The 27,841-nt window shown below is 48.8% G+C and overlaps 1 protein-coding gene across 2 annotated transcripts in view; it reads right to left on the bottom strand.

Annotated features, from left to right (window-relative positions):
• The window catches only part of Hivep3 (HIVEP zinc finger 3), a 148,662-nt gene that overhangs the window by 19,158 nt on the left and 101,663 nt on the right, over window positions 1-27,841 (bottom strand). For both annotated transcript variants that reach the window (XM_090335088.1, XM_090335089.1), the window contains exons 4-5: window positions 14,181-19,773; window positions 11,586-11,731 (exon numbers count right to left, since the gene is read on the bottom strand). In XM_090335088.1, coding sequence (XP_090191214.1) covers window positions 11,586-11,731; window positions 14,181-19,232 — 5,198 coding nt within the window. In that variant the 5' untranslated portion in view covers window positions 19,233-19,773. The remainder of the gene's footprint in view (window positions 1-11,585; window positions 11,732-14,180; window positions 19,774-27,841) is intronic.

The raw sequence follows: 27,841 nt of genomic DNA, 5'->3' as shown, positions 1-27,841 counted from the left end.
AGCGGGGTTCAGAGAAGTGAAACTTCCAGAGAGAGGGGTGAACTCTTCACAGTGGACCCAGACTGTAGCCACCCTAGCTTGTAGTGAGTTCTAGAAGGGTGACTTCTCAACTCCTCAGGAGCCATAGGAGTGAGGATAGGGGGTGGGGGTACAGAGAGGGGGAAATAGGGTTCTGGGGTCCCCTAACTCTTACAGCTCCATATCTAGTTGTTTCTCAGAGTGGGTGGCTGTGTGAGCTGAACTTTGTAAGAAAAGAACCTGAAAATATAAAGGTGATTTGATAATTACTGGGAGAGACAGCATTTGGGTTTGGAAGTGGTTTTCCTCTCTGAGGCTGAGGAGCCCTTTATCCTCAGATCTGGCCATATTCAGGCCCCCTAGCCCGCATCTTCCCCGGTATATATGTCTCCAGCATCTGGGGACTCACAGTGTCCCTATGTGGCTTCTGACTCTCCTGGGAGGGGCCTTTAACTCTCAGCCTGGGATCCAACTATAGACTGAGATTTAAGTCTGCAAAAGCCATGCCTTCCCCGGAGACTGCATAAGGCTCAGTGCTCAAGTGTCACGGGGTCTTCCCCGTCTTCTCAGTGTCTCCCGGTCATCACCCCCTGCCCCCAGGCTGGTTTTTCCTTCCCTTCCATCCAAAGTAGGCATAGAGCCAGGTTCCTGAGCTTCCAGGCAAGCACTCTAACATCTGAGCCACATGCAAGTCTAGTTATTTATTTATTTTCAAAATTTGGTTTCTAATTGTGACAGGAAAACCAAGCCCTTTCCGTGTGTGTGTGTGTGTGTGTGTGTGTGTGTGTGTGTGTGTGTGTGTGTGTGTGTTAGTGCTGGGACTTAAACTCAAGGATTTTTGTTGTTGTTGTTGTTCACAGCCGGTGCTCTATCACTTAAGCCATGTCTCTAAATGGGCATTTTACCAGGGCTTCATGGAGTTTTCTGTCTGTCAGGCTATGAACCTTTACCTTCCAGGTCTCAGACTCCTGAGTGTGTAAGATTACAGGTGTGAGTTCCTGGAACCTGGCTGACCCCCAGTTTTTGACAGGTCGAAAAGTACATCCACATTGAGTGGAGATGTCTTGTCATCTAACTAAAAAGGGAATCTTTGGCTTTGTGGTAAGAGGTAGGTTCACAGTCTAGCCCTATATACTGAGCTAATAGATTAGGACAAATAGGATTAGGGGCAGGGATTCTCTATCATTTCTTCTTCTCTAGCCATAGCCTAGCTTGTCAGAGGAACTACAACATGCGGAGGGGGACATCCTCCAAGGTCATGGCCAAGGGGACTGGGACTCCTCAGGACTCCTTCCCACCCCAGGAACACCATGCTGAGTCCTATCCAAGAAGGAGGCGCCTTACAGAGCAGATTCTTTGTCCCCATCTCCCTAACAGGACCTTGTCCCCCAGGTCATTGCATTCGAGAGGAGAGGAGGAAGAAGGAAGCGATGGTGATAATGGCACAGAGGCAGCTGAAGATGGAAGAGGGAGGAGCAGGAGGAAGAGGAGGAGGAGGAGAAGAAAGAGGAGGAGCAGGAGGAGGAGGAGGAGGATGGGGAGGAGGGTGGCATTAGAGCAGGAGAGGAAAAAGTTGAGAGCAAATCCCAGCCATGAAGACAGAGCATCAGGTACTTCAGCATCCAGATCATGGCACAGAACCGGAAACAAAGCTCTAGAGCTTCAGTGGCTCCCCCCGCCCCCCACCCTGACACTTGACCCAAACCACCTTACCACACAGCCTGTGCCACCCACTCTTACACTTTTGAAATGGAGGTCAGTAGAAGAAAGGATCAAAGCCCAGTTTTTTTTTTTAAATATGCAGGGACAATAAAAACCTCAGCAAGGTTCTCTTCCCTTAGATTTGTCTCAGGATGTCAGAGGCAACAAATGGGCGATGGCTTCAGGAGTTCCAGTGTGAAGAAAGGGATTTGACAGTGCCCATATGAAAGGCATGCCACAAGCTCCCCTGAGAAGTCATGGGTTGGGTGAGAGGCTGAGATGTGTAATAGCCCAGGCACAAGCGGAACACTGTGGCAGAGGTCCAGCTCAGCTCCCAGCGCGAGTGATCACTAATATACTGATATACTAAGCTCCCGCCAGAATTTTCGCTTGCTGAGCTCCAGGCTTTGGCCAGTTCTTGGCACGACACGGGGAGGCTGGTTTTCACAGAGGGAAAGGAAAGATAGGAAGGTGAGGAAGTCGAGCTTCCAGGAACTTGGAGAGCTCCTGTCTCAAGATCAGCTGGGAGAGCTGCTGCTGTGGGCTAGGCCGTCCTTCAGAAATGCCATTTCCATTTCACCTTGTCAGAGACGACAAGATGAGTGGCCAGTGAGAGGGTCACTTCCTATCTTCCCAATCACAGTGGGTGTGACTATGACCCAGACATGGACAGCATGTGCCACCATACCAATCCTAGAGAAAGCTTTTAAATGTGGGGGAAGTAGAAAGTCCTTTAGTCTACTAGGGACGGCAGCTTATACCACGGTCCAGCCTCATACCACGGCCCCATCTCTGGCCTTGCTCCCTCATGCTCTGTCCTCTCGGGTACCTTCCTAGCCTTCATCTCAGGACCCTTCTTACTTTGGCTCATTCTAGCAACAAGGGCCCACCTTGGAGCCACCAACCATACAAGCTACCACAGCCCTTCCTCCCCTTCCTTCCTTCCTTCCATCCTTCCTTCTTCCCTTGCTCCCTTTCTTCTCCCTCCCTCCCTCTCTGCCTCTCTCAGTAGTAGGCTTGAATTCAGGGTCTGGGAACTATCCCTGAGCCTCTATGTATTCAAGGCTTGAGCCACAGAGTCACTTCCAGTTTTTGAGTAGCTAATTGGAGATGAGAGTCTCACAGTGATTATTCTGCCTGGGCTGGCTTCGAACTGTGCTCCTTGGATCTCAGCCTCCAGAGTAGCTAGGATTACAGGTGTGAGTCATGGGTGCCTGGCTCCACAGACCTTTTATTGTCTTGTTGATCAATGCTAGCTAATCAAGGCTCTTGCCTAGAATCCTAGTTTCTCAGGAGGTTAAGATGTGAGGATCTCAGTTTGAGGCCAACCTAGCACTGCAGACATATCTCCTTCACCGTCTAGGCCCGACAGCTCTGTCTTTCCTGGGTGGGGGAGGGGTGGGGAACCTGCATGCCATTGCTGCCTCAGCTCTGTCTCTAGAAATCTATCTCTGCCTTGGTGGGCTATCTGCTAGCCCCAGTCTCTCAGCTACACTAACCAATAGTCAAAAGGGCTTTGAACACAGCCTGGTTTCTCCCTGGTGGCCTTAGGATCCTGTAGGCTCTTGGATGTATCATGTCAGCTGCCACCTTGTCTTCTTAGGAACCTGTGTGCCCAGTACAGCTGTTCTCTGCCAGCCTACTCCAAACTCAGCTTGTCTGCTGATAGCTGTGTCCCAGCATACACTCCCCAGCCTTCCAGCCACTGTGGTCTGTACAACTTCTGTTGCAAACTACCCATGGTGACAGATAATATCTGTTCACAGCACAGAGCCAAAATTCTGCTTGGAGCTCAGGTCCTGTTTCCTGCTTTGTTCTGATGCCTTGAACTTCCTTCTTGGCTTGACTGGCTGAACTTGTTCAGAAATCTGCCCGGAGCTCCTTACAATCTCTGACCCCTTTAAATTCTTCTCTTGATTCCCAGCTCCCTCACCCCCTCTCTACCTAGCTGGACTGTTCTTTCTCCTTTTAAAATTTTATTCTGAAAGAATCAAAGTATAGAGTGAAGGCTGAAAGTGGCCTGTATGCAGATTGTTTTCTCCTGAACTGACTGTAAACAATGTAAACAATATTTCATCATCCAAATTCTTCCGTGTGTGTGTGTGTGTGTGTGTGTGTGTGTGTGTGTGTCTGTGTGTGTGTGTGTGTCCTACTGCTAAGTAGGAGCTTTGTAAAGACGATCTTCAACATAAAAACATCAGCACATTGGTGGAGTTAGGCTGGGTCTGCAACCTTTCTTCTGATTCCTAAGAGGCTCTCCCAGGGGACACACATTCCAGCCATGAGCCAAGCATGGTGGTACATGGTTGTCACTCCGGCACTCGTGAAGTCTGGGGTGATCACAGGTTTTAGGCCAGTTTGAACTAGATTGTGAGATATTGTCTCAAAGAAGAAGAAAAAGAAGAGAGTGAAAGCTGGCTGTTTCCCTGGGAAACCCAAGTCATGGATAGAAAACTGGTCAGTGAAATGGAACAGAAGACATATGGGTTGGTAGGCAAGAGGCCCGGAGGGAAGGCCTGCCTTGCATCCAGTTCACATTTAAAGGACTGCCCGCTTCATAGCACAATCTCTGCTGGGGTTTGTGGGTTGCACCAGGGTAGCTGTGTGGCCCTACATCTGCTGTGGTAGGAGGCTCCAGAAACCTGTGGTTGGATAGTCACTGGGGACAGGTTTCCCTTCTGAACAACTTGTTCTGGCCTCTACCCTGTGTTGCTTCAAGAAGTTCATTCATCATCATACCTCCAGCAGGGGGCCCTCCTCCAAGAGACTCCAACCGTAGACAGAGCGCCACTTCTTCATTTTCCCATGCCTTTGAGGTCAGGCTCCCCTTTGCCTTCTTCCTCCCTCTGGCTGTGTGCGCTCAAGACAACCAGTATCTATACCAGTCTCTAACAGGACCCCAATACTCGCAGGGTGCCTTATCTCAGGCTGGGATGCACTGCCGAAGGCTCCTGCCCAGGAAGGAATGCCCACAGAGGAGTTCCTGTTGGATTCTCTGACCTTTGCAGAAGGCCAGTTGCTCCACAGGGAGATCAGAGCTGGAAATGGCCATTCCTGCAGGCTCTTTCTGAGCGCCTGTCAGTATTCAGCGCTGAACTCTGGTTCTCAATGCTGAGGCAGCTGGAAAGGTCACACATATCACACTGTGGTTGCTAGAAATGGTTTAATCCAAACCATGTGGCTTTGCTTGTGGTTCCCTGGGAAAAGAGAGGCACCCAAGAGCCAAGGTGCAGCTGAAGAGCACAGAGCCAGTGATGGCACAAAGGGTTCAAACTCTGGTCCCCAGACTCCAGAGCCTAAGCCCTTCTTCTACATATTTCCAATTACAAACTCAGGGAAACTGAGACCCAGACTGAGGACAAGGCTAGCTGAGAGGCCTCAAGTCCACAGACCACAGCTCAGGCCTCCCTCCCTGGAGAAGACCTCATTTCAAACAAGGCCCAATAATGGGAAAAGCAAATGTTTCCTGTGATTGAGGCTAAGAAATCCAAGGGGACCCATGCTAACCCTTCTGCCAGACACTCCATCTGTCCAACAACCCACTTGTCACTTTTCTTATTTGTTTATATTAACACAGCCACAGAACTGGAGCTGAATTTTCTCTCCTTGCTGGTGGGCGGTACCTACAGTGCCACTAAACACAGGCCTGGGCTTCTGGTCCTCATAGCTCCATGCTGGGCAGAAAGATGGGCTAAGCCTAGAAAGTGAAACCAGGATGGTAGAGGGAGGGAGGAAGAGAGGGAGGGAGAGAGGGAGGAAGGGAGAGGGGGAGGGAGGGAGGTAAGGAAGATAGGAAGAGGAGGGAAGAAAGGAACAAGCAAGTGGGAGGGAAGGGCCACTTTTGCTGAGCATCTCCTGTGTATTAATGAGTTTTGAGGGGGATTAGAACTGAATGGCTTTCCAGATGATTGGCTATTCCCCATGTGTCCTCTAAGTCTGGGAGCTCAGGGTAGTGGCACAGACCCAAGGCTGAGAATTACTAGATTGTTATTAAATGTGAACAGGATACTAGTAAAGCAAACGTTTAGTTTAGTAGGATAGCACCCGCTTAGCAAACATGAGCCTGAGTTCAAATTCTAGTGCAACCAACCAACCAACGAAAAACAAAGAAAATATATATATTTTTTTTCTGGGACAGGGAAAATGCTCTTGAAAACTACAAATGATAAAAGAAGAAATGAAAACCCCAACAGAGTAGTTGGAAGACACAGTGGGAAGCCATACCCAGAGTGTGGCAAAAATACCAAGCTACAGAAAATCTGGCAGCTTTGTGTGGAACAAAGAGAACAAGCCGGCAGGGCGAACTTCCCACAGCCTGACTCTTCTTCCACGCAGCCCCTCCCCATCTTTACTGCTTTCCTCCACAGCCGGCCTCTTAGGACAGGGTGCACATACCGCTTCAACTGCACTTCAGCCTGGGCTATAAGGAGTCCATCACCATGGAAACCACTCCCATCAAGGCCATCAGCAACCCCAGCACTGCCCTATCCAACAGACAATTGTTCCCATGGTCCAAGGCCCCCAAACAACTCACAGCTCAGCTTAGCCCCACCTCTCACACCCTGCTCTTGGTTTCTAGAGCTTTACCCTTGGCTGGGTGTCCTCTTGCTTTTCTCTTGGCTCCTTTTTAAGCACCTAGCAGCTGTGTCTCCACCTGCCCTTTACATGCTGGCACTCCTGAGCTTGGTGCTGAATGCCCTTGGCTTTTCTTTCTTCTCCATCACCTCAGATGACACCACCTAGTTCCAGAGTCTCAAATTACATCTGCATATCGACATCTCCCATTCCTGAAGGCCAGCCCCGCGTACATACTAATCAATAGACAGCCCACTGAACATCCTCACTCTGATCGCTGGCTCTTGTAGTTAGATGCCCACCAGGCTCTGATCTCCCATCTCCCAGCTTGCTTCTTGTGCTCTTCTCCATGTGAGCCAGAAGTGTGGTAGCCATCCTTGATTCTGTCTTCTCGCACTTTCACTCACCAGTTGCAGTGAAGGAGACACAAACAGGAATAAATGGATGGAGAAAATAAAGCAAGGGAAGGGGAGGGGTAATACACACCAGAGGAAGGTGGTCTGGGAATTTGTGACTGAAGGGTGGCTTAAGGGGGTAGGGATCCACTCTGGGGAAAAAAGCTCTTAAGGCAGAGGGCAGAGCAAGTACAAAGTCCCTGAGGCAGCAGTCTATGAGGAGGAAGCACCGGGAGCAGGGGGTGGGGGAACTGGGGAGTTGGGGGAAAGAGTGGTAAGTTCAGGTCAGGGAGGAGCTGGGGCCACCCGCAGGCTTCAGAAGGCACAGAGCAGGAACAATGGGGTCTGTGATTGACACTCCAAGGTCAAAGAACTGTGTAAGGCGGACGCTTCACTTTGGGAGTGTTCATTTGGAAGTAGCAAGGGGTGAGTGAGTTAGGAGGGATGGGACCCAGGCGGCCCCACGGGAGCACACTTGAGCTTTCCCCACGAAGCTCCCAGGCCAGCTGGCACATCACTGCCCAGCACAACAGCTCTGAGCCCGCACTGGCCCCCACTTTCCACAAACCCAAGCCAGCCATCATGATCTGCTTCCTGAGGGCCCCACCCCAGCTGGCCCTGGCCTTCCTGGGTCTCACTAGCTGACTTCATCACTCCCGTCAGACCCTACTGCCAATGGCTCATCCTGGCTGCCACTGCTGGCAGTCAGGTATTGCATATCAATCTCAGGTGCTTCCTCTTTTAGATTGGCTGGCTGGGCTGGGCTCCTTGCATCAAGAGAAGTTGAGTCAGGACAACGTCAGGACAATCATCACCCTCCATGAACAATGTAACTTTGTATGAGTGAAATTACTGCTTCTCAGAAGAGTCCTTCGACATGACCAGACTGGGAGAGGGCCAGCACATTCCCCATGCCACTCCCAGAAAGCTGTCTGAAAAACACAGGCTTTGTTCAGGTATGAAAGTGACCGAGAGAGGACCGAGAGTGCAGAGAGAGGACCCTATCCCAGGAAACCAGGACAACTAAATAGGGGCTGACGCACAGTGTGGACAAAACATTGTCCTAGGAACAAGTCAAGAAGGGACTTGAGAGAGACGGATGGAGTTTTAACGTGAGGACAGAAGTAACACAAAGAACTATGGTTTGTGGAGGGGTCTGAGAGGTCTGCCAGAGGTGGGTAGCACTAGTCTATGAGGGCCAGGAGGATTTGCTTATGGGCAGAGCCAGGTAGGCAGTAGAACTATAAGGAGGTGAACTATAAAAGAGCAGGCTCAATGGTGGGGCCAGAGGTGACGCAGCCACAGAAAACTCTGGAACACAGGCACAGCACAGGCAAAACCACACCAAATAGTGTCCAAGGATACCAACATTGGCTGCTGATAGAATGGCTGGCTAGAGCAGTGAGAGAGGGAGAAAAGAAGCTACACTAAGCTCTTGACTGCTTTGTGTAGACACTGGACTTTGGGGACCAATTGAAGCTGGACATGGTGGTTCATGTTTGTGGTACCAACTATTTGGGAGGTGGAGAATTGTGGTCCAAGGTCACTCTAGACAAAGTTGGTAAGATTCTATTTGAAAAGGAAAACAAAACAGAAAAAGGAAAAAAGGAAAGGGTGGCTCAAGTGCTCACTCAGCAAGTAGGAGGCTCTGAGTTCAAACTCCAACACTGCAAAAAAGAAAAGAATTTAGGGACTAATTGGAAGGGGCAGAGAGGAGTTTAAGGTGACACTGAATGAGAGAGTCAGGTATGTCACCCGCAGTCTGGATGCAGACAGAGATGTGGGTGGGAGGTGCAGGGTTTGATTGACACAGGCTGACTGGGAAGAACTGTCGACCACCCAAGCAAAAAGGGCAAGAGATATCCAAAGCAAGGGTCTACAATTCAGGAATGTGGGCTCAGCCCTGCGCTGGGGTTTGAAGACAAGGAAGGAGATGGTTGGCAAGAGAGACACTGAGGACAAGAAGAAATGAGTCCCACTAGCCAGCCATGCAGGCCTCCATCACTCCCACACTGCTGAACGGGCTCCATCACTACCCAGCTGTTTGCTCTTCCCACCTGCTAGGCCTGGTCCCACACCCTCCTAGCTGATCCAACCCCAAGGCAGTCTTCCCACCATGAACTTCTCAGCCCCCACTGCTCCCACCTCAGCATAGGGCTTTGTGTTGTCACTTTGGTTGGGTCCCCAAACACTTCAAGGTTCAGAGGACTGATTCATTGATCCACTGCTAGACTGGAGGTCAAGGAGAGGCTGGCTAGCATGGAACAACTTGAAGATACTGCACACCTAGCATCTGCTCTTCCATGCCTAGTTTATTAGCTCTCTCTCACATTTAGAAACACCTGTGAAAAACTAACCAGTCACACATATGTGGCAAACAGATTCGTGTTATTACCAGCACTAGCTATGGAATGTTTCTTCCAAGCACAGGTAGAGATGTATGACCCCACTTCCAGGGCCTTGGCAAGGCCACGTGACTTTGATCAAATGGAGAGGAACAAAGACTTTAACCTTCCAGAAGAGGAAGAGTTTAAAACCAGCACACAGTAGATCACTCTTTTTTTTGCCAGTCCTGGGCTAGAGCTCAGGGCCTGAGCGCTGTCCTTGGACTTTCTCAAGGCTAGCACTCTACCACTTGAGCCTCAGCACCATTTCCGGCTTTTGTCTATGTATGTGGTACCAAGGAATCGAACCCGGGTCTTCGTGCATGCTGGGCAAGCACTTTAACCACTAGGCCAAACTCCTGGCCCCAGTAGATCACTCTTTGTTTCCTTTTTTGAGCGCCTCTGCTGGCCTAAATCCCTTGGTGGACTCAGTGAACAGTCCCCAATTTATAAATCCTTCTCTAAATGAAAAACAGATGCGCATTGTATTTTAAAAAAGGAGAGAGAGAGAGAAGAAAGAAAACAAAGAAAGAAGAACCCATTTCAAGCACTGTTCCAGTGGCATACCAATGGAGGGCCCAAAGATACATTCTGGGTTGTTCTGGGATGGGATTCCATTAGTCGTTTGTAGGTTAGTCAAATAGTCTATGTTCCTGGTCCCATTTATGAGACTCCAGGTGTGCGTTCTGTTCTCCCCAACACTTGAGAATACTCCTGAGGGTGCCATCAACTTCAAAAAACCCAAGCTGTGAGAGTGAGGATGACATTTCCCACAGCAGACTGGGAGTGAGGTGGATTTAAGAAACGGGGCACAGTGGGGCTGGATCCGTCATGTCCATCCATGTGCTCGGCTCCTGTGAGCCTTACCCTTCCCACAGGCCTCCTGGGAACCTTCATACCACGAGAGTGTTACTGTCACCTTCAGAGGTAAGATCACAGAATTGGAGAGGCAGGGATGGCGCGGTTGCACAGGAATGGTTGGGACCACTGCTTGTTGGCACTGGTGATGGTCCTCTTTTCCAAAGAGCTTCTGAATAGCAGATGGGACTTGTGACCACTTGCGTGGGACATGGAGGAGAGCAGCAGACTCAAGTCAAGGGTGTGGCAGAGAGCTGTTTGGAGCGAGAACCCAGCTAGCTCCTGGTCCAGAGGCTCAGCCTTCCTCAGGAACACGGGCAGCTGGGGCTTGGGAACTGAGTCTCTACTTGGAAGGCCATTGGCACAAATGTCATCTGCTCCTGGCCTGCAAACATCACCAGGCTGCCTCTCAAGAGCCCCAGAGGGCGACCTCTCAATGACCTGAAGCATGGATCCTAAGGACTCAGTGGTAGGAGAACCCAGAGACACAAGAGGGCGCTCTAATCAAATGGCATGAGCAGAGAACCACAGTCCCCAATCAAGGGTCAGCATTTGAAACACCTTTGGTTCTGTGCTTCTCCACGGAACCAGGATGGCTATTAGGGTATCGTGCTTGAGAGATATTTGTCCCCTTTGACCTTGTCCTCATCATTAGGATAACCAGTCCCCCTACTCCTCCCCGAGAGACCCTTTGGCTAGTGCCAGCAGAGGATCTTGGGGAAGGAGTGTGACAGTTTGCTTTTTTCTTTTCCAACTTTCTAGGGGGCTTTTGTGCCAGTCACTTGAGGCACCTATTATTTTGATCTGTCAGTCATAGGCACTGGAGCACCACAGGGCCCCAGTGACAGCTTAAGTTGGCCAAGGTTTGGAGGGAGGCTTTCCTCCACGCTATTGTCCCTCCAGACCATGTACGACTGGGGCCAACCACCTCAATCACAAAGGGACACAGACACAGACCCTGAGACAAACAGCAAGGCACCTACTCAACAGACACCACACCCTGGGAGCAGACGCGTGGCCGCACAGAACACAGCTGGCACGAGGAACTTTCACAAAGCACATCTAAAGTGAGGTGCACTTCTAGAGCCCAGAAGGTCCCCAGAGTGGTGAGCTCTGAAACACATAGCTCATCAGGTTTCCAAAGGTGAGCACAGAAGGTTAATAACCGGGGCTACAATCAGTGAGCCTCAAACCTGGCCAGTCAGAAAGGGTGACAGCCTCATGGCTAGGGCTTGAGTACCCATGGAAAACTGGGCATGGGGGATGACCTGAGCAGACAGAAGTGACTTCTGAGAAATACATTCCAAAGGAAAGGGTAGTCAAGGCAGCAGCCACGAGGCACACCATCTCCTCTCCCCCTGCCCCTCCCAGGCCAATGGCGAGAAACTGGCCAGGAGCTAAGGATTCAAGGATGAAGAAAGACTGGATTCTCAGGTCCTCAGCAAATACCCAGCAGCACACATTGCTGCAAGGACCCTCCCCGCCCCCCGGAATGTTCTCAAATGGGCGGCCTGTGGGTCCCACAATGCAGAGAGGCACTGCAGGAATCATGGGTACCAGGGAGGGCGAGGGGGGGGGCATTGCCCTGAATGGGCAGCGTGGCCTGTTATTTATACACACAGGAAACAGACTGAAATCCCAGTGAGTGTCTTACCCTCCTTCAAAGATTTTGATCCTCGCTGGCTCCCCTCTCTTGGAGGCAGGAGCTTCCTCTTCTGGCTTCCCTCGCTTTTCCTCTTCTTTCTCCATTCTAGCTACATCTTTCTGGCCTTCCGGGGAAACCAGTGACGGGAGGTGCACCTGCCCATCACAGGAACAACAGATCATTGCTGGTTAAATTTGTACTCTGGGCTGAGAGTGTCCCAATACACTAACTTGCATGGCATTGAACACATGTACAGATTTCCCCGATCCTCTCCCTAGCTGCTGGCGCAATACTAAATACTTAACAGAATCAAAGAACTGACCCACTGAGCTGCAGCTTCCCCTTTATCCCAGACTCTTGGTTAATGTTCTTAAGGGGACTGTTTTTCTCAGTCTTTTGTAGGAATTTGGGAGCTCCTGGGAACAGGTTTTTATCCTTATCCTGTTCTCAAATACCTCAGCACCCAAAACAGGTCCACCTCAAAGAAGAGGCCTAAAGGATATTGAACAAATAAAGACTAGATTCTGTCTTTGGAAATAATGAGTCCAGATTTCATTAATAGATAAGAAAGCCAAAGCCACATGGCTGGTTAAGGATAGAGCTGGGAGCAGACTCCAGCCTTTTCAGGATCCTGACCCTCCTGAATTAAGACTGAAGACCACAGGCCACAGAAGCAATGGAAGTTCTGGGTGGCTGCTCTGTGTATTGAGTCTGAGTGAGATTTGGCTCTATAAGGAGGGATTGCATTGACCATGTGCTTTCTCCAGATCTTCCGTTATTTCAAGAACATGCCATCATCCTTTGAACCCACCACACATGTAGGGAGCACAGGTGCTGTGCTGAGGGCTGGGCAAAAAATATCTGGCTGGCAATCAGGGAATCTGTGTCCTAGCACAAATCTGCACTGCTGCTTTGGCAGAACAGGACCTGTGGGTTTCCAGGCACATAGTTTCTATTTCTCTTTTGGCCTGTGATTCATGAGAGACTAGGGGGAATTGCACCTTTATAAGCTGTGGTGATGCCTGAGCCAAGAGTAAGCACGTTGGTTTCAGTGGCACTGTCCACGTTACCAGGAAACAGTGTTAGCATTGAGTAGGGGACCTGGGATCCACTTTAGCTTTGTGTGCATGCGTGAATAGATGCGTGTGTGCATACATGCATGTGTTCATGCATGCATGTGTGTGCGTGCGTGTGTGTGTGTGTGTGTGTGTGTGTGTGTGTGTGTGTTGGTACTGGGATTTAAATTTAGGGTCTAGGTGCTGTCCCTTGGCTTGTTTGTTCAAGAGGTATTCTACCACAGATCCACTTCTAGCTTTTTGCTGGTTACCTGAAGATAAGGGTCTCATGGACTTTCTTGCTTAATTAGCCTGTCTTTCTAATCACCAGTCTCATCCTCAGATTTCATTTTCATGAGAATCGAAGATTACAGGAGGGAATCACCAGTGCCTAGTTTCATTTTAGCTTTTAATGGTAATCTGAATTAGTACAGGTAAAAACATTAACTGGACATCAATGCAGTCATTTACTGCTTTATGTTTTGTATATTTTAATTATCCAACATAGTCCTGTGGTATTACTATCTGTGTCTATGTGTGTGTGTGTGTGTGTGTGTGTGTGTGTGTGTGTGTGTGCATGCACACACACTGCTGCATGTGTACACGCATGCCAATCTTAGGCTAGCACTCTACCACTTGAGCCACAGTCCCACTTTTGGCTTTTTGTGGTATCTAATCGGAGATAAGAGTCTCATGGACTTTCATGCTTGGCCTGGCTTCAAACTATGATCCTCAGACATACCTATTTTAAAGTGGAGAAACCCCAGCATTGAGATGAAGTAACTGGTCCCAGGTCACACAGCTAGTAAGTGGGCTAGTGGGATTTAAGCTGTGGCAACTTGATGCCAGAGTACTCATTTATAATTTCCTTGTGAGAGTTCTGGGGTTGTCAAAATGAACCAAGAGAAAAAAAAGGAGCATGTGGCAGTAAAATGGACTCTTAACACAAACTTGGGTTCTTCCAAGGACTTAGACACAGAAAAAAGTATTAAAATCAAACTCATATGTGCTTGGGTGGCCTAGACCTGCAAGAAGATGGTTAGCAAAAGCTTTGATGTTGATAGATTACCTAAAGGATGTTCTCAGAACAACTAACAAAGAATGGAAGCCATAGAATGACAACTGCCAGCCCTGTGTAAAAGATGGGTTTGAAGGTGATAAGTACTCTGGAACTGGAGATATGCAAGCAGAGGCCTGAGAAAGTATAACTGAAGGGCCTCAACTTGTTGACCATGAAGTTAAATTAATGCTTAATACATTAAGTAGGTGTGATAAAGTTTGCAGATTTTAGCTCATTTTTACAAAAGTAGCATTATAAACCATCCCTTTACTGGCCACAACTGCAATGTTATCTATTTCAATAAATCAAAGGACAATAAATCAAAGGGTAGAGAAATCCCCAAAACATGTTTCCTTGCAAGACCACCAGTCACAGTTGTCAGGGAGAAAATATGTCCCCCTCTACAAATGTAACCTTTAGACCATGTGGCCTTAATAGCTCATCGAGGGCTTTGGCACTCAGTGAAGAGAAGAATAAAGCTGAACTCACCTCTGTCATGCGTGGCTTGCAGGAGCTGGCTGGCACAAGCCTTCCTGACTCAAGATGTGGGGCTGTGGCCATGGTGTATGTCTCTTTGCTCACCTTCTGCTTAGACCTCAGGAGGGACAAAGCAGCTTTAGTGGAAACCCCCGGAAGGTTGGGGTTGTACAAACTTATGCACCAACCAGCGTAAACAGAGGACCTCCTATCTGCATGCTGGATGTGATTTGGCTTAATATAGTTTAGATAGCACCAACTGACATTAGTGGTCGTGTGGAGGCTGGGGAACTGAAGTACCTTCTTTGAGTCCATACCTTCTTGAGACTGGGCTGTTCTGGGGGATGTTTCTGATAGAGACAGAGAGCTGGGAGGTGCCAGGGGTGTGAGGTCGGGCTGTTCCTTGGAATCTTCTTTCTTCACGCTTAGTGGGCAAAGCCCTCTTCCATGAGGTTTGCCAGATGGCTGGGCACAGTCCTTCAAAGCTTCTGAGCTGGAGGCTGTCCCGTGGGGCAATGGGGGATGATGAGAGAGAGGAGGAACATCCTCTGGGCTGCATGGATCAGAGGATAGGCTGGACATCTCTGGCTCCCTCCTTCCCCGTCCCTGGCTGCCTTGGTGGGATTTCTCTGTCCTCCCGCCATCCTCAGTGCCAGTCTGCGCCACACTGCAGGGCTTCACCAGTTCCAGTTTCTCATGGACCTTAGAAGCCTCTTCTTCCTTTACCCTTTTCTGCTGCTGGGTTTCCATGGTGAGCTCAAGGCTGCCAGCTGGGGAGAGAACCCGCTTGCTTCCCCCAGCTGTTGATGAACCTCCCTCCAGGCTCGAGAGTCCCTCTGAGGACAAGGAGGTGCCTTTCCTTTCAGGGAATGCTGCAGGCACTCTCAGGTATGGAGTCTGGAAACTTCTGCTTTGCTCTTCACTTAGCCCAGACGATCCAAGCCTGGTGTCATATACATCTGCTCCGCACACAACCGTCCCTGCGGCTGGCAGGTCCTCACCCCTGGGAAGACCCACACTTACTAAGCTGCCTGGGGACTGGGTCACTAAGGTCTGAGATAGAGTGGTGTACATCGCACTCCCGTAGGACGGTGTGTTGGTCTGGATTCGGACAGGCACCACCAGGGATGCCATGGTGTCTGCACAAGCAGGCAGAGCCGGTGGAAGGGCTGAGGTGGGCTCTGGGGAGCTGGCCAGAGGAGCCACGGGGGGCAGCCGGATGTCGCTGCTGAACTCGGTGCTGCTGGAGGGGCCAGGAGGTCCTGTTGCCAGTGGGGGCAGGCTAGTTTTGGCTGGGGGCAGATGGCTTTCCACATCGCCAGGGAGCTGCAGTGCAAACTGAGATTGCACAGGCAGGTAAAACCCGGAAGAGAGTGCCGAGGAAGCGGGGTGTGGCATGGGGAGGAATGAGGGGGGCTGGCGGAAGGGGATATTGGCAGGGTGAGGCAGGAGCTGGGGGAGATGGAGCTGGCTTGGGTGCAGGACGGTAGGTTGAAGAGGAAGTGGTGGGGCTTGAAATAGGGAGGGAGGGAGTGGGGGCATGGAGTATGGGGAGGAGAGGAGGCCGGCCATGGCATGGGTGGCCATGAAGTCTGAAGACTGTCCTGGTTCGTGCTGCAAGAGATGCTGGAAGGAGAAGAGGGAGACAGGTGGGGGCAGGTATGGCTTCTCCTGCAGGGGCAGCTGGGCGGCAGGGGGGTGGAACACGGGCAGGGCTTCTGTGTAGGGGGGGGTGGACCCCAGCGGGGGCCTGTCCTGTACCTGGCTCTTGCCTCCCGCATGCCCACTGTGAGAGGTGGCTGCCAAGGAGATCTGGGGTGCTGAGCTTTTGGCCAAAGGTTTGGAGGAAGAGGGCGGTGGCTCCTCACTGTCCTGCCTTCCCTTGGGGGTGGCCTCTGGCTCAGCTTCTGGAGGCCGGCTCAGAGAAGCCTGTCTCACCAAAAAGCATTTTCTTCTCTCTGGTGGGGCTGCTGTGGCAGGTGGAGCAGCTGGCACTGCTGCAGCCGGGCCTGCCAAAGACAAGCTGCCGTAGTCAAAAGATTTGCTGCGCGTCTCAGACATTTGGGTAGAATGGGACAGGTTGGGGCTCTGCTCTGAGGCTGACCTCCGCATCTCTCGGGCATGCGGGTGGTGGCTGGGGACAGTCAGCATGTGTGTGCCTGAGGGTTTGGAGCGGACTTCCGATGAGGGCCCAGGGACCTCAACTTTCCCATGGTCGTCCCTGTCAAATGAGGCTGAGCGGCTGGAGCCACTCAGTGAGATACTGCTTTCCTGGCTGGGACTGCGAGACAATGGCACAGATGACTCAAAGCTGGACTCCCCTGAAGACTGGGCCATCTCGGCCAGGCGCAGCCTCTTCTTTTTGGGGGGCAGCTTCTCGGCAGGGAGCTGGGCGAGCGTCTGGCTGCGCTGAGGCCACTGGAACTCCTCTGTCTTCTCCGTTTCCTTTGGGGGCGGCTCAGGCTCTGTGTCTGGTCGGTCAGGCTCCTCACTCACTAGGATCTCAGGGACTTGAATATTGGGCTGGCGGACCAACCGAGGCTGCAGGGAATGAGCAGAGCGCCCTTGTGGGGCAGGTGGCAGGGTAGAGAATGGGGCTGGGGGTTTGTCTTCCCCTTCTAGGCCACTGGACTGCTCAAGAGGGTCGGATTTCTCAAAGGAGCTGGTATGCTGGATGACAGAAATTTCTTTGGATGTTGTTCTCCTTTCCTTCCCTGCTTCTGACCCAGATCCCAGCTTGGGAGTCCTTGGTTGGAAGCTCGTCGTTCCCTCCAGTGATTTACTTGGTTCTGCTGGTGACTTGGTGGACTCCAGGGGAAGGTTCCGAGCAGTGTCAGATGGTCCTGTGCTGCTATACTGACTTTTGGTCAGCTCAAAGGCAGGTGGCTCTTCCTCATCCCCAAGGCTCTTCTCTTTCCTTCTCTTCCTCAATGGGGTGAGTTCCAAGGTGGCCCCCAGTTTATAATGCATCATCTGGGACCACGGCTCATGCTCTGCCTGACCCTTTTCAGTTTCTGGAGAGGCACGGGCACCTGCAGAGAGAGGCTTGGTGATCTGGAGCTCCGAGCAGTAGTACTTTTTATGGGCTTCGTAATTGTCCTTCTTCTTGTACCGAGCACCACAGATGGTGCATTCATAGGTCATCCCTTTCGGCTTTGATCCCTTCTTGGTCTTTTTGGTCAGTTCACTTTCCTTGGGTTCTGGTTCCTCTGAGGGCTTGGAGGCTGCATCTTTACTGCTTGGTCCTGGCTCTTCTGAACTGTATTCACCTCCCAAAGGTAGTTCAATGGCGGGCTGGCGCTTCAGCATCCGGGGATGGGAGGTAAACCCCGCACTGCCACGGCTTGGGGCCTGGGAATCGGTGATGTGGTCATCGAAGGAGTAGCTACCTCGGAAGGTGTGATGGGAGGTGCTGATGGTGCAGGCAGCAGAAGGCATTGAGTGGCTTCTAAGCAGAGGCACAGGAGGGGTAGTGCTGGGCGGGTGCTGGAGGCTTAGCAGTGATTGTTCTGGCTTTGTCTTCTCACCGTGGGATGACAGGGGGTCCCGGTAGAGACTTGACTTGGGGGACTCCATACTACTGCGCCTGGTGAGTGAGCTTCTCCTGGGCTTCACACTATCGATCTCGCTGGTGTCCACCACGGCCTCGTTGATGGTGATGAGTTTGGTGATGTGCTCAATCACCTGGGTCCGGGGCACAGACAAAGGCACCAGGCTGGGCTTGTCTTCTGCAGACAGGGGCAGCAGGGGCTGGGTGGAAGTGGCCGTCAGCATGGAGGTTCGCTGCCCGATCCTCCCACACTTGCCAAAAATGATCTCCGCGTAGGACTTAGCATTGGTATTTGGGGGACTGACCTGTTGTTCAGCACTCTCAGAGCGGGAGAAGTACCCAGATTCAGTACTGCCTTTGCTGCCCGGGCTTAGAAATGCCTGCTCATCGATGACCTTTTTTCTTTCGCTCAGGCGGAGGGCCAGCTTCTGCTTAATGGTGTGGGTGTCTTCAGGTTTCTGGCTCAGGGGTTGCTCGGACGAAGGTTCCACAAATGGGCTGGGGTCCTCCAATGATGTTGCCGTGCTGGACTGGGACAGGGAGTAGCGTTCGTGACTGGAACTGTGGCTCCCAGAGCTGTACAAGCTGCTAGATAGAAGGGGGTGCTTAGGTCTGGGGGGAGCCTCTGTTGGGGGGCCAGATGTAGTGGCAGTTTCTTCATCAGAGTCTGTGCTTTCTCCCTCGGTGGGTTCCTCAAATTCATCCCCAGGGATCCTCTCCATCTCCAACCCTGGGGGATACAGCTCACTGCCAGTACCTGAGGCCAGGCCTGCTTTGATGCGGTGGGCATGAGACTTCCTGTGCTTGTAGAGGTTGCTCTTGGTCTTGAAGGAGAAGCCACAGGGGCCGCAGGGATAGGGCCTCTCGCCTGTGTGCGAGCGGATGTGTTTCTGTAGCACGCTGGGCTTAGCACAGGGCCGGCTGCAGTATTGGCAGATGTATTTGCCTGGTTTCTGGGGTTTCCTCTCTTTCTTGTGGGCCTCTTCTGTGGTCTTCAGGGTGACTTGGGAAGGTCGAGGCACAAAGACCTTGGGGATGCCAGGTAATTCCTCAGGGGGAAGGATGGAAGCATGGGAAGGGAGGAGTTGGCTTTGTGGATGGAGCCCCGAGGCCACAAAGGAACCTGAAGGTCCAGGTCTCATGGGGTCAACCAGCTGCCACGTGGAGCCCTCCAGGAGACGCTCAGGTTTGCCGGGTGACATGAATGCTGGTGTCAGGGGGTGCTGCGGAAGCTGTGAGATGTGGACGGAGGCCTCGATGGAGGGTCTCCTGGGGGGCTTTTGCTGTTGGCCTGTTTTCTCCTGAGAGCCTTCCCTAAGGACTGATGAGGGGCCCGGAAAGGGATGTGGGGCTAGGAGCTCCTGGGAGGTACTCTCTTGGGTGGCAGCTGTGCCACTGCCTGCGTACGGGGTGCTGGAGGAGACACTGGTCTGAACGGTCTCTGCTTTGGTCAGCCGCTTCCGGGGACTTCCCTCAGCCTTCTTGGTACCCTTGACACTTTGTTCAGGATCCATGACCTTCCTGGAGACTTCGGAAGCTACCTAGGGTGGGAGGGGGCAGGCTGCATTTATGAAGAATCTGAGTGTCCCAAGGAGCTGTCCAGCTTTGACCACATGGGTCAAGAGCTGTGGAAGCCGACCCTAAGACGGCTTTTGGATTTTTTTTTTTTTTTTGCAAGTATCACTGACTGAAAGTGGATTCAGAGCAGGTCATCCGCCCAAGCCATTTGTAATCAGTGAGGCATGGCCCTCGACTTCACAGACAGAAAGCACGGCAGTGCTTCCTGCCCAGATGTCTGTCATGAAAACAGCACGAAGGATGTCAATAGTGCCATTGTATTGTGTCGTTTGGCAGTGACAAGTGGACCCCACGAGTCCCCTGTGTATTATGCAGACGGCTGAAGGTTGGGGACCTCTGTGTCCTTGGCCCAGGCATCCCTTGGCCCAGCCCAGGAGATATCACACTGGATGCTGGTGGAGGCTCCGTTCTGGCCTCTTTTCTTTTAGTTCTGTGTTATAGATCGACAAATGGTCCAGAAGGAGAAATCACACTCTTCTGTAAGACAAAAACATACACAACAACACATACGCACAAGAAAGATAGATCAGTTACTATGACACATCATCCATAGTCAGTCAGCTGGGACTCAAAGTTGGATGAGGAACTACCTTCCCTGCCCCCCCCAAATAAAAATGGTTATGAAGAGAAAGCTGTGATGTCCCTAAGTCCCCATGCCCAAGCACTGCCCATTCTGCCCACACCCTCCCCGCAGCAAGTACTTGTGTGTGTGTGTGTGTGTGTGTGTGTGTGTGTGTGTGTGTGTGTGTTTGAACTCAGGACCTGGATGATGGCCTTGAGCTTTTTTGTTCAAGGCTAGTGCTCTACCACTTGAGCCATACTTCCATATCTGGCTTTCTGGTAGTTACCTGCAGACAAGAGTCTCATGGATTTTTCTGCCCTGGCTAGTTTTGAACTACTATCCTCAGTATGGATTACAAGTATGAGCCACAGGTGCCTGGCCAGTGCTTGTGTTTCTGACACTGGTTCTATGTTGTTTTGGGAGCTGGAGGCAGTGCAGGCTTTTTGGGACTGCAGGACAATCTGGTCAGGAGATCTAGGCCCTCCTTCCTACTCTGTTACCCATTCTGTGGGAGCCCCAGCTCACCTAGCCCTTACTACTTAGCCTGTAAAATGAATAATGGCAACGTTAGCCATGCCTGCACTTGGGTGCTACATTGGGTTTGGATAAGGTAATGAATGTGGGTGTCGGTGGATGAAGTACAGTTGGTCTGGTCTGGAGCAGAGGAAGTGTCTGTGAGGATTCAGGGTGAGCTCAAGGGATATATTATTCTGCATTGACCTTTCTCATGGACCGTGGATTTCAAAGTGCCCATGGGGAACATGGTTCATCTTGTGTTTCCCTTGCTAACTCAGACCTCAGCTTGTATTTCAGGGAAAGCTACAAACGTGCCATAGCTCAGGAGGATGCACACTCCAACATGCTTGTGACCATCACGCTGATCCAACAGTTCCTGAGGAAGAGCCTTCTGGAGGGTTCTTCTAGTAAACCTTACACGTATATTAAACAATCACTTCCTTCACAGTTATTTTTTATAAATTTTGTTTACATTTCCAATAGATTAAAATTTTCATATTGTCTTACATAAACTTTTCATATTAGATATATCAATATTTTATGTCTAGGCTACTAATATTTTCTTACTATATCATTAGCATATTGGCTGTACAGAATGATTTTGTTGCAGCCTTTTCTTGTTTCTTTAGTTCCCCAAAGAGGCCCTGGAAGGTGCTCAGGAGATTGCACCTTTCCAAGCGTGGGAACAAAGCTTGTCTGCTTGTTAGAGTGGACCCTGCAGATGCATCCACTGCATCTGCTTTGGGTGGCTTTTTTCAGGGTCTTTTTTCCTAGGGCCAAGGTCAAAATTCAAAGTTGGAGGTCACTATGGCTATTTTCTTACTTTAAAAAACTCAGGCCTCCAGATAGAAAGTGACCTCCCCGACCCAAGCCTCTAAGCTAGTCTGTCTCTCAGCTCCTTCTCCAGGGTCTTTTCCACCCCAGGTGAGCTTCTGAAGGACCTGGCCAATGTTTCTGGGCCTTCCTCTTCTGTGTGTCCTTTTCTTGACATTTGGACCCCTGGCTTCATTTCTGTCTTTGTCCTTGCTTTTCAATGGTTTTCAGTTTGCTCATTTCTAGGGTCTGAGAAAATGAACAAGTCTGAAAGAGTCAAAGGGCAGGATCTCAGACCTCGTGATACTCCATGGAGAAAAAGACAATTCCATCTTTCAGCTAAAGATTATACCTTATAAATTTATTCCTTTTTTTGTAAATCAGGGTTCACAAAGAATTTAAGATAATCATAAACAAAATCAGCAAAGCACCTTCTGTTTCCAAGATTGGGACCCCATGGCCAGAGCCGAAAAGCAGACACCCAGAGGACAGTCCTGGGGAAAATGGGAGCAGGCTTTTATTGGGCAGGCAATGCCACTAGTCCTGGCAGGTGGCCAGCTGCAATCAGCCTCAGATTCCAGGCTGAGGAGCCTGGGCTACCAGCCAAGTGAGATAAGGCCAAGACAAGATGGGGAAAGAAGTGCTGTGCACAGGTTGCTGCTAGGTCACAGTAACCCCAGATTTGTGGGACTTAACACAATTCTTGGCTTGTAATTCATGTACTTATACATATGCCCCAATAACCCAAAGCTAGTAAAAATATTGACTGACTGCAATAAAACATGGATCTCAAAATGCCGAGGAAGCAAACTTGTTTCCAGATTCAGTGTCTGGGGGCATAGGACTCAAGGCCACAGGCTACATAGTGAGAAAAGATCAGATGATAGTGTGATTGAAGCAAAGACTCCTGTCATCAGGAGAGAAATATACTGGCTACTGGTGAAGCCACAGTTTATTAGCCTCTTTTGAAACAGAAGAACAAATATACCAGTTCACACTGGGGGCTATGAGTGTGACTGTCATTCCTGGAAGACTGAAAATGGTTCGACAGTCAACTTGGTTATTACTGCCTCCCATACACACACTTGTACTGGCATTTGAACTAAGTGTCCCACCTAAGCAACTGTCTCAGCCCTTATTTCATTGTTATGTGGTGTCTTGTGCTTTTTCCTGGAGCTGGATTCTCCAACCTCCACTGCCAGAATAGCGTGGATTACATGTGAGAACCACTAAGTTTGTTAATAAATTTGTTAGCTCATTTGTTAATAAGCGAGTGTCTTGCTAACCTTTTGCCTGGGCTAGCCTCAAACCATAATCCTTTCATCTCTGTGTCATGTAGCTGTGATTGCAGGTGTGAGCCACTGCACCTGGCTAAAATCTTTATTTCTTGATTTCTAGTAAACCTTATCAGTTCCTTATAAATGTATTAAACAATCATTTCATTCGGGGAGTTATTTTTTAAAATAAATTTTGTTTATATTTCCAATGGATTAAAATTTTCATATTGCCTTATGTAAACTTTTATATTAGGTATATCAATATTTTATGTCTTGGCTACCAATATTTTCTTGCTATCTATCATTAGCATATTGGTTGTACAGAATGATTTTTCTTTCAAATGGACTACCATTCTTCCTTTTTATAACTATACGTTTAATGGCCAAGTTTATGCTCTAGCATGCCATTTAAATGTTTTTTTGTGTGTGTGTGATTCATTTTGTCTAGCTTTTCCTTTGTAAAGAATTCTCTCTCACTGCAGAGATAGTTGGCCAATCACTGGGCCCACCCATCTTTCATCCTCTCCACAATACCCCTGCTCCAAAACAACCTAATTGGATGAAAGACTTTGGGGTGAATACTCGAGTAAGGCTTTGAATGAGGACAAACACATTGAAAGTTAGATTTGAAAGAATGTGACTTCAGTCTAGGCTGGAGTCTATGTGCAAAGCATGGGGAGTGGGAACTTTAAGGTCTCCAGAGTATTTAGGTGGGGCTGCCACGCTACACTGGGGTGGAACTCTACTCAGGCCCTCTCAGCTCCAATCTATGAAGACTCAGTCATGTCAAGCAGATTCTTTAACAGCTAAGGTTGGCAACCTACCTTCAGATAGCAGGAAAGACCCTACCTTGACCCTAGGGGTAGGAAGAGGGTCACATTGTTGGGCTAGATTGGACTTTGGGGGTGACTGCCCCTTCATTCAGTCATGACAAACAGGACCAACCTGAAGTGCATGGCTGCCTTGTATGGGACAACACACTTTCCCACTCAAAGGCTAGACAGCATGGCTTTCTGGAGCAGCCAAGATGATCTGCCCTGGGTCAGGCCTGCACTTAATCAGGTTATCAGCATCTTCCTGGGAACTTGTCTCCCCTGGACTGGGCACAGCTTGTGCCTTATTCTTCTTTGTATAACCATGGTATGTGGTCAGTACTAAGAAAACTATTAGAGTATTTCTTAAATATTTGACCAAGAATCTACCATGGGCCTTAAGTGCGCTCCACATTGGCATACTGGTTCTTTTTACAGATGTGGGGACTGAAGTTTACTTCTTCAGAGCAGATAAGACTGGAGGTGTAGGCCCACACCTAGGAATCTCCTGCGGTGCTCAAATTGGTTAGAGCAGTCCTGGTGCATTCTGTCTCCTTGCTCCTTTAGGGGAGCTTCTGTGGTATAGCCATCTGACACTAGATGTGCTCTCCATATGTCAATCACTGTGTAACCATGGTAATGGCTGAAGGTTGGTCCCTGAATGTCTACTAAGGGCTCATATGCTAAAGGTCCTTGCTTGGGGCACTATTGCAAAGTAGTGGTCTACTCGGAAGTTGGTTCATTGAGGATATGCCCTCATGGGGAACTATGAGTCCTAAATTTCTTTTGCTATCTTTTCTTCTCAGCCTTCAGAAGAGTGGCTTACTTCAGCACACACTTCCGCCAAGAAGAAAAGCATCACCACAGCTATGGAGCCAATGGAACAGGTACTTAAATCTTTAAAACAATGAATCCAAAGGTTAGTCACTGTCTTGAAGACTCTTAAATAATGTGTTTTTTTTGAATGATTGACCTTTGTTTTCCTATCCTTCCTCTTCACCTCCTACCTAGCCCTAAGAATCTAGCGCAGGACTTGTATAGACTGGTCAAAAAGCACATTCTGTTTCTACAAAGAGAAACCTAGGAAATCCTAGGTGTTCTATGTAGTGTCTGTCTTCCTGTTGGAGAGACGAGGGGCCACCACCAGGGAGGAAGCAGCTGTGGGGGAGAGGAGGAACACATTCCATAGTCAGGGCCAATCAATGACACACCAGAATTCTCCTCTGCACAACTTGCAGAAGATACTGTTCTTGTGATAGCTCAGACAATGGTGGGGTAAGGCAAAATGAAAATAAAGTCAAAATGAAACACTGAACTCTTGCTACATTCCATGTAAGGGACATTCTTGTATAAAGCAGCTCACCATTTATTCCTTACGTCAACAACTTTAGGCAGGTACCATCAGGTCATCTTCATTTTACAGGAAGCTGAGGCACAAAATAATCAAGCTTGGAAGCAGCAGAGCCAGTGCCTAAGCTCAGGCCACCAGGTGACTGGCAGTAGAGATACTCAGGAGGTTGGGACACAATGCCAACCTCACAGACAGGACTCTGTGGATAACTAAACACTGCTCCCAGTAGCCTTCCTTCCCGTCACATGGACTGACCTGGCAAGAAGAGTTTCTCCTTCTATTTGGAGAAACTATCTGTAACATTTAAGTCTTGCTCCCAGTGAGACTGAATATAAAGTGAGATCGGGACCATGAGCCTCTTCTCAACAGGGTCCTGGAGAAGCCTGGATGCAAGGGCTTAATTCATCTACTGAGGAATCTATTACTGTATACCTAGTTATCTGCCCCCACTGCCTAGAGAGTCATTTATTTATATCTGCCTTCCCCATAAGGATTAAAAGAGGCTTCTGACCTCCCATGAGAACGTGGTGGGCATCTTTGACCTTACGTTGACCTGATTTATCTTCGGCAGTACAGGAAGTGCTTGTGGGTAAAAGAGCTTAGGAAAGAACAGAGCTTGAATGAGAGTTGGCTAGGTCAGGCATCTGGCTTCTGAGCACTTGTGTTCTGCCAGTGTTTCATCATTGTTGCAAAGGAAGACCTGGATTCTACAGTGGCCTGCTGGCTTGTCAGGATCCAGCAGGCTGTTCCTTTGATGGATCTTTGCTTCCATATAAGCAACAGTACAAAAGATCTACCTGCTGACAGGCTTCCTGGATAGTTAGGACCTTCTGTCTATTATGAAGGGTAATATATAAAACACATGGTCTCACACACACACACACACACACACACACACACACACACACACACACACACTTCATAAAATAAACTATAGAAGGACAATGATCAGATGCATGGGTAAGCTAGTCTGTGTATTCTGGCAGTGGACCCAAGGATGACCTATGGTCTCCATAGCTCTTGCTCATATAACAGGAAAGATATAACTGTACCAATAATGACAGGGCCATTATAAGTATCATTTTGCATCTCTTTTCTCTATTTCAGTCTGCAAGTATTCCAGTGGGCCTTCTTAATACTAGGCCTGCCATTTGGAAATAGATAAAAATGATAGACAATCTGGATGTGAATAGCCACATTTTACTCAAAATGGATCAGACAACTAAGCATAAAAAGAGCTAAAATGGTAAAACTCTTAGAAGAAAACTTATAGGAAAAGCTTCATGACATCAGACTTAGTTGTGATCTCTTAGAAAGGATACTAAAAGCATAAGCAACAAGTGTAAGAAATAACATAAACTGGACCACATCAAAACCAGTAACTTCTATGTGAAGTGAAAAAGCAGCCCATAGAATGAGAGAAAATAGCTGGGAGTGTGGCCTACTGGCCAGGAGCATGAATGAAGCCCAGGGTTTGATCCGCTGTACCACATAAACAGAAAAAGCCAGAAATGGCGCTGTGGCTCAAGTAGAAGAGCACTAGCCTTGTGAAAGCCCAAGGACAGTACCAAGGCCCTGAGTTCAAATCCCAGCAGGATGGGCAAAAAAGAAAAAGAATGAGAGAAAATATTTGCAAATAATAAGTCTGATAAAAATTAAATATCCAGGATACATAAAGAACTCCTATAATTCAATAACAACACAAAGCAGCCAAAATGTAAAATGAGCAAGGGGCATGAATGAACAGTTATCTGAAGACCCTCAAAGAGCCAAAAAAATCACACAAAAATATCCAAATAGATCAGGGAATCATTATTGAAAGCCAGCAGGAAAGTCCATGAGATTTTTATCTCTATTGACCAGAAACCTGGAAATTGGAACTGTGACTAAAGTGGTAGAGTGCTAGCCTTGAGCAGAAGAGCCCAGGGACAGTGCCCAGGCCCTGAGTTCAAGCACCATGACCAAAACAAAATAAAGTACGCAAAACTATTAGGAAAAAAGATTAAAACCATTATACAATAAAACTACACACATGCACGCATGCATGCACGCATGCACAAGTGCATGGAGGACTAGCATCATGAAAGGAAAGAAAAGAAGTGCTGGCAACGATGTAGAGGAATTTATCAATTCTTGTGCACTACTGGTAGGAATCTAAAATGTTTTGGACTCCATGGAAAACAATGTGGTGGTTCCACAATGGAGAGAATGACATCACTCCATTCGTAAGGAAATGGAAAGACTTGGAGAAAATCATATTAAGTGAAGTAAGCCAGAACCAAAGAAACATAGGCTCCATGGTTTCCACCTAGGACTCTCCTAGCAGAAGATCACAACAGCTCAAAAGCTATGTACATATGGTCATATAGGATGAGACTAAATGAAAGCAACTCTAGGACATGGAAACAAGAGGTTTATCTTTGTGATTGTTGTTCTTAATGTACCATGTTATTTCTTTTTTTCTTTTTTTCCCCTTATGGTTAATCTCATGGGGTTACTGTATCTCACTTTGTTACCTAGTATATTGTGTACATGTTTATTTATTTATTTGAAATAGGGAAGGGAAGGGAGAAAACAAGATGATTGGGAGGGGTTGGGAGTGTGAAATGGGGACAAAAACATAAGAAGGGGTATCAGTGTGTGAGAAGTAATGCACCCACTATCTGATGAATGTAACTGTAACCCCTCTATACATAACCCTGACAATTTTAAAAAAATGCAGTGGTTTCTCAAAGATTTCAAAATAAAACTAGAATCACCTGATGATTCAATAATTCCATTCATGGGCGTACTCTCAAAAGAAAAGTCTCAAAAAGATTTTTTGGGGGGTAAACAGTGTACTGAGCTTGAACTCAGGATAGAGTTCTGTCCCTTACTTCCTTGTTCAAGCTAATGCTCTATCATTTGAGCCACATTGCCACTCTTGGTTTTTTGGTTAACTGAAGATGGAGTCTCATAAACTTTCCAGCCATGGCTCACTTTAATCTACAAGTCTCAGATGTCAGCTTTCTGAGTAGCAAGGATTATAGGAATCAAAGAGATACTTGAATACTCATGTTGATAACAATATTATTCAAAAAAGCCAAAAGGTAGAAGCAAGTTAGGTATCCATCAATTGATAAATAAATAAAATACTTGGGGCCGGGAGCTTAGCCTAGTGGTAGAGTGTTTGCCTAGCATGCACGAGGACCCGGGTTCGATTCCTCGGTACCAC

This window comes from Megascapheus bottae, chromosome 6, assembly GCF_031878675.1.
Source record: "Megascapheus bottae isolate mThoBot1 chromosome 6, mThoBot2.hap1, whole genome shotgun sequence".
Lineage (NCBI taxonomy): Eukaryota > Metazoa > Chordata > Mammalia > Rodentia > Geomyidae > Megascapheus > Megascapheus bottae.
Note: the sequence above shows the minus strand (reverse complement) of the source record. Positions and strands in the feature narration are given on the sequence as shown.